A 12,451-nucleotide genomic window follows, 5' to 3' on the forward strand; every position below is an offset into this window, starting at 1 on the left:
AGAGCGGTTGAGGCTGAGCCTGTGATGGGACCCGTTGTGTTTTTGGGCGTTTTGGCCGCATGGGCGGCCTCAGCTGAGCACTCGGTGCGTGGGGAGAAGAGGGTGGGAGACAGAGGCCAAGTGGCCCTGACGTGGAAGGGTGGGCGGAGGCCTGAGTGAGGGGGCCCAGGAGCCATCCGGGGAAGCCACGGCTGGGGTGGCTCTCAAGCAGTGGGTGTCCCGTTAGCTCTGTGTACCCCACGTAGGGCGGGATGGAAAAGGATCCCTGAATTCGGCTCCCGGGGGTGCCCCTTATCACAGGGGTGTCGTGTGGCTGTTTGTAGCATGGACGCGTGGACGTGGGGCAGGCTGACCTGGGTAGGAATCCCAACCTGCCACGAAGGAGCTGTGACTTCATCTCTGTGCCTCAGTTTCTTCATCTGAAAAATGGGACGGTGGTGTCGGGGCCCGTGAGCTCGTCCCGGCACCAGGGAAGTGCTCTTGGCACTTGCTGTGGCTTCCGTGGGGTGGTTCCGTGGAGGGGGTCTGGGTGCGGGGCTGGGAAGGATGTGAGGGGGGCCCTGCCTGCCTGTGGGTCCGCTGCCCTGGACGGCGGAGCTTGGGGCCCGTCTGCATTCTTGTCCTTCACTCGGCATTTATGGACGAGGTTCCATGCCTGCGACTGCCCTGGAGCAGATACAAGGAGAAGGCGAGGCCCCTGCCCGTAAACAAAGCAGCCCAGCCGGCAGGCAGGTGGGTGACTGCAGATGCAGAAAGTCGCAAACGCGTAGTTTTCCTTAAACCCCTACAACACTGGAAACTGAAAACCATTGTCGTTTCAAACATCCCACATAAAGAGATGTCACCAAACTGCTGCAGGTTTTTTTATACGTTTCCTTTTCATTTATTTCTTTTTATTTTTGGCTGCAATGGGTCTTCGTTGCTGCGCAAGGACTTTCTCTAGTTGCGGCGAGCGGGGGCTGCTCTTCGTTGCGGTGCACGGGCTCTAGGCGCGTGGGCTTCTGTAGTTGTGGCACGCGGGCTTCAGTAGTTGCGGCTCACGGGCTCAGTAGTTGTGGCACATGGGCTCTAGAGCGCAGGCTCAGTAGTTGTGGCGCACGGGCTTAGTTGCTCCGCAGCATGTGGGATCTTCCCGGACCAGGGCTCGAACCCGTGTCCCCTGCATTGGCAGGCGGATTCTTAACCACTGCGCCACCAGGGAAGTCCCTGCCGCAGGTTTAATTGTATTTAATCCTCACTGCAGAGTCCCCTGGGCCAAGTGTCGCCAGGCCTATTTTGGACACGGGAAGAACAAGCAGTCTTTGGATGCAGTGGAAAAAGCCACGTTCTTCGTGACATTGGACGAAACAGAACAAGGGTATAGGGAGGAAGACCCGGTTACGTCGATGGATAGCTACGCCAAGTCTCTGCTGCACGGCAGGTGTTTCGACAGGTATCACGCTTACCTTCCGAAACACAATGGTTTGCCTGTGGACTTGGAAGAAATGTTACATGTGGCTGACACCCAGCCTCAAGCATGTATCGACGCTCTTAAGGAATAAGGCTGGCATGAAAATATGACTGGTAACTCTCTTCTTTCCACCAAAACTGTTACACACACACAGCTTAAGCAGCAGCTTTGAGGTCCTTCCCCTCCCTGTGCATGACACCTCCACTTGGAGATGCTCGTGAGAAGTGGCTGCGGGTTACCTGGAACCAGGTGGGGGAAGGTGGTACCCGGGGCCTGACCTGGATGTCGGTTCTGGATTTGCTCACCGATCGCGTGTTTGTGGTGAGGCTCTTCCACCTCTTGGAGCCTCCTTTGCCTTGTCTGTAAAGTGAGGTCCTGCCTGCCCATCAGGTTGGGGGTGAGGATTGGCTGGGGTTGGGGAGGGTTGCGGCCCGCACAGTTGGTCTTCCGTATCCGCGGGTTCAGCCAACTACAGACCGTGGACCGTTGTTTAAGAGCCTCGGTTGTGGAGCCTGCAGATATGGAGGGCCGACTGTGTGGGGCTGGAGCATCCTCAGGTTTTGGTATCGGCAGCAGGTCCTATAACCAACCCCCCGGCAGATACCGAGGGACGACTTTGCAGCCTCCTATTTCTCCGCAGTTGCCTTGTGCATCCTTTTTTGTTACAACGATACGCCCTGTTCTCCTGCTCTCCAGTACCTGAATGCATATCTCTGCGTCGGGAGCAGGGGAGAAATGAACGACTTAGGGTCTTATGTGTGCTTTTATTGTCACCTATGGAGACCCGTTCACCTCTGCGGGTGCTAAGTCAATGAGCCCATCCAGAGAAAAACAAGTACATCGTTTGGGTTTATTTTTGTCTCTGTAAACATGTAAGTCACATAAACATTTTTGTTTCGTGTAGGTGGTTTGATAAATCGATCACATTTGTCATCTTCAAAAACGGCAAGATGGGCATAAACGCAGAGCACTCCTGGGCCGACGCCCCCATCATCGGTCACCTTTGGGAGGTGAGTGTCTGCAGGTTTAACCTGAGTGTGGAAATTGCTGTTGGAAAACCAAACCCCAGACTGAATTTAACTTCATGGTATCTGTCTGGTTATAATAGGTGTTTTCAGCAGTTGTCGGCGCCGAATGTAAAGTTAAATCAGTAACGGAAGTCATTCCTGTCTTCATTCCCTACGCTGAGGTTCCTTAAATGGAAACATTTAATGTCATGTCCTGATGGAGCCAAAATAATGAGATGGCCTTGGCTCCAACGCAGTGACATCAGGGCGGAACTGAAGCTCAGTTATTTTGAAATAAACGACCCCTTCTTTGCTATGTTTTCAAGATTTTCCTATCTGCCAAGTGTTAGGCCAAATAAAAGCAAGGATATTAAAATCTTGGTTTATAAAAATGCAGCGTGCCTTTTACCACTTCACTTAATTCTTAGAATTACCAAGTTCTAAGAAAACCCACCAAATCCCTGTCATCCTCTCCCTCCACCTAATATTTTATTTTTATTCTTTTGGCCGTGCCGGGCGGCATGTGGGATCTTAGTTCCCCGACCAGGGATCGAACCCGTGCCCCCTGCAGTGGAAGCGCAGAGTCTTAACCACTGGACCACCAGGGAAGTCCCCCACCTAACATTTTAAAATACAGTGCGTATTGGCCCTGCCACCTTTTAAACTGTTTTAAAATTCATTTCTCCCTGAGCTGTTTGACCTGTGTCATGTTTGGCATGAAAAGTTGAGTGAAGGTTTTGTTTTCTGAATTCGCCTGTCAGGTTCTTTTGTAAGGAAATTGCTAAACTCTAGGCCTGTTAACAGTGGACTTGACAGAGAAAGACAAGTACTATACGATATCACTTATATGTGGACTCTAAAAAATAATACATGTAAAAAAAAAATAATACACGTGAATCTATATACAAAACAGAAACAGGGAATTCCCTGGTGGTCCAGTGGTTAGGACCCTGTGCTCTCACTGCTGAGGGCCCGGGTTCAGTTCCTGGTCAGGGAACTAAGATCTTGCAAGCCATGTGGTGCAGCCAAAAAAAAAATAAAAAAAACAGAAAACAGAAACAGACTCACAGACATAGAAAACAAGCTTATGGTTACCAGAGGGGAAAAGGGAGTGGTAAATTTAGGAGTATGGGTTAACAAACTACTATGCATAAAAATATTGGATTGGCCAAAAAGTTCATTCGGGTTTTTCTGTAATATCCTACGGGAAAACCCGAACAAACTTTTTGGCCAACCCAATACATAAACAACAAGGATTTACTGTATAACACGGACAACTATATTCAATATCTTGAAATAACCTATAATCTGAAAATATATACATAAGATGGAATCATTTTGCTGTACACCTGAAACTGACATGATATTGTAAATCAACTATACTTCAATTTTTTTTTTAATTAATTAATGTATTTATTTATGGCTGTGTTGGGTCTTCGTTTCTGTGCGAGGGCTTTATCTAGTTGCGGCAAGCGGGGGCCACTCTTCATCACGGTGCGCGGGTTTCTCACTATCGCGGCCTCTCTTGTTGTGGAGCACAGGCTGCAGACGCACAGGCTCAGTCATTGTGGCTCACGGGCCCAGTTGCTCCGCGGCATGTGGGATCTTCCCAGACCAGGGCTCGAACCCGTGTCCCCTGCATTGGCAGGCAGATTCTCAACCACTGCGCCACCAGGGAAGCCCTATACTTCAATTCAAAAAAAAAAAAAAAAAGCATAAGGGACTTCCGTGGTGGTCCAGTGGCTAAGACTCCACACTCCCAATGCAGGGGGCCCGGATTCGATCCATGGTCGGGGAACTAGATCCCACATGCTGCAACTAAGGATCCTGCATGCCACAACTAAGACCCACGCAGCCTAAATAAATAAATAAATAAACATCAAAATAAATTGGGTGTCTTTAAAAATAAATAAATACAACAACAACAACAAAAAAAAAACCAGTGGGCTTGACTCAGAAATTCTGTATCATCCCATCTGACGAGACTTGAGGTTACTTTGTTGAAGGGATAAGCCCCTTTGAGAGTCACAGTGGACACAGTATTTCTGCAGTCTTTATGTTGCTGCTGCTCTAATAAATGGAGTGGAACACGGTGACTCACTGTCACTTCCCACATGGGAGACACACCCCCGTGACCGCAGGCCGATCACCTCACCGTCCTGCCCAGGGCGTAGAGCCCGGGTCTTGTCCCTGAAATCAGATCGTGTAGTGCACTTGTGATGACGTCCACAGGGGAGCTCCTCCTGTCCCTTTTCCACTTTACTTGACTGTCTTCCCCTGGTTAGGGTCTCAGCAAAACCTAACCTGCTGTTCCTTCAACCAAGGGAGGTTTTCTATGTGGGGAAACCTTTAAAAAGGGGGAAAAAATGCTCCAGTCTAAGACAACAACAGCGTGGTCCTAAGACATTTATCCGTGATAAAAACAACCAGGTAGGGACTTCCCCGGTGGTCCAGTGATTAAGACTTTGCCTTCCAATGAAGGGGGTGCAGGTTCAATCCCTGGTCAGGGAGCTAAGATCCCACATGCCTCAGGGCCAGAAAAGCAAAACATAAAACAGAAGCAATATTGTAACAAGTTCAATAAAGACTTTAAAAATGGTCCACATCAAAAAGCTCTTTAAAAAAAAAAAAAAAAAAAAAAAAAGCAGCCAGGTATCCAAAAGATCACCCTGGTCTTTGCTTCTGCTGACAAAGGCTTAGAGATCCTTTCAGCTGAAAATCAAGCAAAGATCAAACCCCCTTCGGCACCACTGGACACCACCACAAGACCTTTTAAGTCTGTTTGCACAGGATGATGATCTAGGTCTGTTACACCCTGTTCCAAGGACTCTCCCAGTAATAAGTGCATAAGAGCTGTTCTTTGGTAAACGGGAAAAGACTCTGAATCCTAGGCAGTCTGGACTACGTAGGGTACATTTACCAAACAGAGAAATCTACTGGATGCTGACAAGGCCAGGCTTATTTTTTCAGTACTCTGGATAAGATAAGGTAAAGGGATTTAGTCTCAGACCGGGGTGACCAGTTGGAAGTGGCGGTGTTTCACTGTTAACTGCCCAGTGGACAGAACGGCCTGTGACTCCAGGGGTGAGACAGGAGCCCAGTTGCTCCCCGCACAGATGGGAACTGACCCACTGTCTTGTCGTGGAGGCCCACGCCAGAGCCAGTTAAGGGGCCGGTACAAGGACGCCACCCATGCCAGCTAAAAACAAATCTGGTCCAAGCTGAATCCTGTTGGCTGTCGGTGTGTTCCTGATGTTTAATTGTGTTGGACTCTTTAGGGGCTCTGACACAGGCTGGGCTCCTTCACCTGCCCAGCTCTGCAGGATGCTGACCGCACGTGCATGCGGCCCCCCCCACGCTCCCCCATCCTGGAACCCCCCTGCCCCCCTCACCATTTGACAGTATCACCATCTGACCTTGGGTTGTGTTTTTAAAATTTTTTAAAATATTTTAAATTTTATTTATTATTTATTTTGGCTGCGCCGGGTCTTAGTTGCAGCACGCGGGAGCTTTGTTGCAGCATGTGGACTTCTTAGTTGCGGCATGCATGCGGGATCTAGTTCCCTCATCAGGGATCAAACCGGGGCCCCCTGCATTGGGAGCACCCACTGGGCCACCAGTGAAGTCTGAGTTGTTTGTTTGTTTGTTGGTTTGTTTTGCTTCCCCCACTGGAATGTAAGCTCCCCAAGTGCAGGGATTCCTTTTTTAAAAATATTTTTATTACTGTTTTATTGGATGTAATTCACATACCATGAAATTCACCCTCTTAAAGCATACAGTTCAGTGGTTTTTGTACATTACAAGGTGATTGTCTATCCATCACCACTATCTAATTCCAGGACATTTTTATCACCCCCCCCTAAGGAAACTCCCCACCCTCAGCCCCCTATTGCCCCAGCCCTGGGTAACCACTAATCTCCTTTCTGTCTCTGTCAGTTTGACTATTCTGGCCATTTCATAGAAACGGAATCACACAGTACGTGGCCTTGTGTGTCTGGCTAATGTTTATAAGGTTCATCTACATTGTACTATTAACGGTATTTCATTCCTTTTATGGCTGAATAGTATTCCTTTGTATGATTAGACCACATCTTGTTTATTCATCCCTCGGTGGACATCTGGATTCTTTTTACTTTTTGACTACTATAAATAATGCTTCTGTGAACATTAGCGTGCAAGTTTTATGTGAACATATGTTTTCTTTTTCTTTTCTTTTCTTTCTTTTTTTTTTTTTTTTGCCACACCGTGTGGCTTGTGGGATCTTAGTTCCCTGGCCAAGGATTGAACCCAGGTCCCGGCAGTGAGAGCGCAGAGTCCTAACCACTGGACTGCCAGGGAATTCCCTATTTTCATTTCTTTTGAGCACATACCTAGGAGCCGAATTGCTAGGTCATGGCCACCTTTAACCTTTTGTAGAAAGGCAGACATTCTTGTCTGTTTTGTTCACCGTCCTATCACTGGTGCTCAGAAGCATTGCTGACCCATAGCAGGTGCTCTGTAGATACCGTTGAGTAAACTGGCTTAGGTTTACCTGCCAGTGAACAGAAGACATCCACACCTGGGCCCACATCCTGGCCCCCTGAGGAGTGTGAACTGGGACAGACTCTTTGCCTCTCTGAGACTGCTTTTTCATTTATACAAGCGGGAATGATAATTACTACTTCACAGGCTAGTGTAAATACTCAGTGGGGTAGCACCCAGAGGGCACTAGCTCACAGCCTGGGACCTCGAAGCAGGCTCTGAGCTGCTTTCTGTGCGTCAGATGCTCTGCTCACATCCTGGCTGTGCTCCTTACCTGTCCAAACGCTGTTGAACCTCTCCAGGTCCATTTTTCTTGCCCCTGAAATGGAGGTAAGAATATCTCATTAAGTGGCTGGGCAGAGGATGTCAGATGCACAGCAGACTGTAAGCAAGTAGTTACGGTTAAGTCTTTTTTTAAAAAAAATAAATTTATTTATTTATATATTTTTTAAAATTTTTGGCTGCATTGGGTCTTCGTTGCTGCGCGCGAGCTTTTCTCTAGTTGCGGCGAGAGCGGGGGCTACTCTTCATTGCGGTGCGTGGGCTTCTCATTGCGGTGGCTTCTCTTGTTGCGGAGCACGGGCTCTAGGCGTGCGAGCTTCAGTGGTTGTGGCACGCGGGCTCAGTAGTTGTGGCTCGCGGGCTCTAGAGCGCAGGCTCAGTAGTTGTGGTGCACGGGCTTAGTTGCTCCGCGGCATGTGGGATCTTCCCGGACCAGAGCTCGAACCCGTGTCCCCTGCATTGGCAGGCGGATTCTTAACCACTGCGCCATCAGGGAAGCCCTATGGTTAAGTCTTGATGTTACCTCTAGAAAGAACGAGGGTTTGTCTACTTTGGGAGGTCAGATAACTTTTATGTAACGCTATTAGCTGTGATGACCTCTGACTTCACAGATGTATCTTTTTATTTTCGACAGTACGTCCTGGCCACGGACAGCTTCCAGCTGGGTTATGCAGAGGATGGACACTGTAAAGGGGACACCAACCCGAACATCCCATACCCCACCCGGCTACAGTGGGACATCCCGCAGGAAGTAAGTCCCAGTGACCAGGCACTTGTTAATTACCTTGGGTGGGAAACGAGTTTAAACTCTAACAGTCGACTTTTCCAGCTGTCCTTCCAAAGTGTTCGTGAGGTCAGCCGAAGACCCCCGAGACGGAAATCTGTCTGCCTGGGGGCTTCTTACTGGGACGCCGGAGTTGCTACAGCTCCTGTTGCCTGGGAAGCCCCAGCAAATATTTCTTCTTTCATTTAAAGCATTTGGCTAAGATTGTCAGTGAAATTTCCAGCTCAAACTTAGCTAGACATCACAATGAAAAAGTGAAAACCAAAATCACTTCCTTTGGAGTTGGAATACTCTAAATCACTAATTTGTCATTTTTGTCCCTCTAAGTGTTCTCCGATGCAGTTCGCTCAGTGGAAGCCATTTCTGGAAGGAATTTTAGGGTTGGAAATACCAAATCCTAGCTTACCTAAGCCAAGCAGGAATTCCTGGGGCCTGAGAAGTGTTTTTCTTTTTGGCCGTGCCATGCCGCATGCGGGATCTTGATTCCCCAACCAGGGATTGAACCCGCGCCCCCGGCAGTGGGAGCACAGAGTCTTAACCACCGGACCGCCAGGGAAGCCCCAAGAAGACATTTTGATGTGGAAAATATTGCATCTAGTCGTGCAGTCTTGCCCATCTGCATTTTTTTTGTCCAGCCTGCATCCCTGGGGCTGGTGTGTGATCCTCAGAGAGATGTAACCTCTGCTGAAGTGTGTGGCTAGGGTCCTTTTAGCTAACCAAGTCACTTACCGTTTATTAAAAATAAAATTTTTTTTGATGGACTTTATTATTTAAAGCAGTTTCAGGTTCACAGCAAAGTTGAGTGGAAGGTTCAGAGAGTCCCCGCGCTCTCTCTGCCCTCACACATCACAACCTCCCCCACTACCAACGTCCCCCGCCACTTGGTGCATCTGTCACAGTCGAAGAAGCTGCACTGACAAGTCAGTATCACTAGAGCCCGTAGTTCACATCAAGGCTCACTGTTTTTTTCCCCTCTGTCCCTGCCACGCGGCTTGCAGGAACCCAGGCCCTGGCGGTGAGAGTGCAGAATCCTAGCCACTAGGCCACCAGGAAACTCCCCAGGGTTCACTCTTGGTGTTCTGCATCTGTGGTGTGGACAAAGGTGTCATGACATCATAGTATCATACAGAGCAGTGTCACTGCCCTAAAAAACCTTTCCTCTGTCTATTCATCCCTCTTTCCTGCCTCACTCCCGGCAACCAGTGGTCTTTTCACTGTCTCCATCATTTTGCCTTTCCCCGAATTTCATAACTGGAATCGTACAGTGTGTAGGCATTTCAGATCTGCTTCTTTCGCTTAGTGATAGTCATTTAAGATTCCTCGGTGTGACTTCACAGTTGAGGGTTCATTCCCATTGTACGACTGTACCACAGTCTCTTTCCTTTTTACTTTATTTTTTAAATTTTTTGGCCACACTGCACAGCGTGCAGGATCTTTTTTTTTTTTAATATTTATTTATTTGGCTGGGCTGGGTCTTAGTTGCGGCACATGGGATCTTCGTTGCGGCGTGCAAGATCTTAGTTCCCCAGCCAGGGATTGAACCCATGCCGCCTGCAGTGAAAGTGCAGAGTCTTAACCACTGGACCACCAGGGAAGTCCCAGTCCGTTTCCTTTTTAAAACTGGTTCCTCAATGGCCAGCATATAACAAGAATGGATCTCACGAAACAGAACCTGTGACACTTTGAAATGCCCTTTGGGGTCCCACTGGGAACCAGGAGTTCCTCCTGCTTGGGCCACCCCACTGCTCTTCAAGGGCGGCGGGGGGGAGTGCCATGTTGCTAACTCACTGCAGCTCATAGGTTAGAAAGGTTGGAAGAAACCAAGAAGAAAAAGTGATGTGTGTATTTCCAAGCAGCAACTCTGTTAGCTGTGCTGAAAGCCAGCTTGCTGTTTTCTTCAGAGTAGGTGTCAGTATTTTCCCTCCCATTAAGTGAAAGCTTTTCTCCTTCTTTCCCAAGTGTCAAGAAGTCATAGAGACTTCCCTGAGCAGCGCGAACCTCCTGGCCAGCGACGTGGATTTCTGTTCTTTTCTGTTCAGTGCTTTCGGTAAAGGGCTGATCAAGAAATGCAGAACCAGCCCGGACGCCTTCGTGCAGCTCTCCCTCCAGCTGGCTCATTACAAGGTGAGACCCCGAGCTGGGGTTTTCATCCTGAGGGCTTCTGCGGTCCCTAAATGCAGGACCAAGGCCGTTTGCCCAGCGGGTAGGGAGGACCCATCATGGGAGCAGGTCGTGCCTGTCATGGTGGGGGGGGGGCTCCTCCCACAGACAAATGGGACAAGTGTCCAGCAGAAGCACCTGGGGCAGCAGCGGTTTCCCATATTGCGCAGGAGTAGAGGGAGAATGTGGGGAATGGTAGCCGAGTGAGATCTCATTGCTCCACGAAGTGGGAAATAAACCTTTAAGCTCCCAATCATAGGGTTTGGTAAAGCAGAGCTACTTAGGGCAAATGACTGGATGTCTCTGACCTTTGACATCCTCTTTCATAAAAGCGGATATGCCAGGTCCCGGGAGGTGCTCTGGGATGGATGGGGTCCCTGTAGGAGCAGAAGCTCTGGTGTTTCCACTGCCTTTCTCTGGGCCCCTGGGCACATTCTGGCTTGCACGTGACGGCTCCATCAGAGACATAGCCCAGGCCCCAGGAGGACCTTAGTGGGATTTTCTTCTGTTGGAGGGAGCATTCCACCCTGAGAGGGCACCCCTGGTTTCCAGGGCTGGCGGAAATCCTTGTGGCATTGGCTCAAGATGTGCCCTGGTTTTTTGTTTGTTTGTTTGTTTGTTTTTAATGTTTTTTGGGGTATTTTTGGCTGTGCCAAGCAGCATGCAGGATCTTAGTTCCCTGACCAGGGATCGAACCCATTTTTTTTTTTTAAGAAGTTTTTTTTGATGGGGACCATTTTTAAAGTCTTTATTGAATTTGTTACAATATATTGCTTTTGTTTTATGTATTGGTTCTTTGGCCACGAGGCATGTGGGATCTTAGCTCCCTGACCAGGGAATGATCCTGTACACCCTGCATTGCAAGGCAAAGTCCTAACCACTGGACCGCCAGGGAAGTCCCAAGATATGCCCTGCTTTTAATGGAGAACTTTTGTTTTAACACTTGAGTGCTGTGCACAGATGCAGTGCAGCGTCCCTGGATACCGGTTCTGCCCTTGAGAGTTTTGCTTTGTGCCAGGCACTGGTCTCAGCGCTCTCACAGTCCCCTCACTAGGGAGGAGCTATTGTTCTCCCATTTTACAGGTGAGAAAACCGAGGTTCAGAGAGGTGAGGTGACCTGCCAAGGTGCCACTGGAGTCAGGGGTGGATCCAGGGGGTGGCCTGTAGGTTCGATTCCTCTATAACTCAGGTCAGGAAGATAAACAGATGCAGAAGAGCACAAGAGGCAATGTTAGTATCAGGTAAACGACAACTGATGGGCCACAATTGTATCTAAAATTAACTGTAATACAGTTCTTAATAAAGATGGTCATGATCAAGTCCCTCCCATCAGGGAAACTTGCACAAGCCTCTTAGATAGCCTAATCCACCAGAGGGCAGACAGCAGAAGCAAGAAGAACTACAATCCTGCAGCCTGTGGAACAAAAACCACATTCACAGAAAGATAGACAAGATGAAAAGGCAGAGGGCTATGTACCAGATGAAGGAACAAGATAACACCCCAGAAAAACAACTAAATGAAGTGGAGATAGGCAACCTTCCAGGAAAAGAATTCAGAATAATGATAGTGAAGATGATCCAGGACCTCGGAAAAAGAATGGAGGCAAAGATCGAGAAGATGCAAGAAATGTTTAACAAAGACCTAGAAGAATTAAAGAACAAACAAACAGAGATGAACAATACAATAACTGAAATGAAAAATTCACTAGAAGGAATCAATAGCAGAATAACTGAGGCAGAAGAATGGATAAGTGACCAGGAAGACAGAATGGTGGAATTCACTGCTGCAGAACAGAATAGAGAAAAATGAATGAAAAGACATGAAGACAGCCTAAGAGACCTCTGGGACAACATTAAACGCAACAACATTCGCATTATAGGGGTCCCAGAAGGAAAAGAGAGAGAGAAAGGACCAGAGAAAATATTGGAAGAGATTATAGTCGAAAACTTCCCTAACGTGGGAAAGGAAATAGCCACCCAAGTCCAGGAAGCACAGAGAGTCCCATACAGGATAAACCCAAGGAGAAACACGCCGAGACACATAGTAATCAAATTGGCAAAAATTAAAGACAAAGAAAAATTATTGAAAGCAGCAAGGGGAAAACGACAAATAACATACAAGGGAACTCCCATAAGGTTAACAGCTGATTTCTCAGCAGAAACTCTACAAGTCAGAAGGGAGTGGCATGACATGTTGAAAGTGATGAAAGGGAAGAACCTACAACCAAGATTACTCTACCCATCAAG

General features: G+C 48.2%; 1 protein-coding gene across 2 annotated transcripts in view; it reads left to right on the top strand.

Annotated features, from left to right (window-relative positions):
• The window catches only part of CPT1A (carnitine palmitoyltransferase 1A), a 65,084-nt gene that overhangs the window by 34,467 nt on the left and 18,166 nt on the right, over positions 1-12,451 (top strand). For both annotated transcript variants that reach the window (XM_057552281.1, XM_057552282.1), the window contains exons 11-14: positions 1,244-1,432; positions 2,355-2,460; positions 7,895-8,011; positions 10,004-10,168. In XM_057552281.1, the coding sequence (XP_057408264.1) occupies positions 1,244-1,432; positions 2,355-2,460; positions 7,895-8,011; positions 10,004-10,168 (577 nt within the window). The remainder of the gene's footprint in view (positions 1-1,243; positions 1,433-2,354; positions 2,461-7,894; positions 8,012-10,003; positions 10,169-12,451) is intronic.

Source organism: Balaenoptera acutorostrata, chromosome 9, assembly GCF_949987535.1.
Source record: "Balaenoptera acutorostrata chromosome 9, mBalAcu1.1, whole genome shotgun sequence".
NCBI lineage: Eukaryota > Metazoa > Chordata > Mammalia > Artiodactyla > Balaenopteridae > Balaenoptera > Balaenoptera acutorostrata.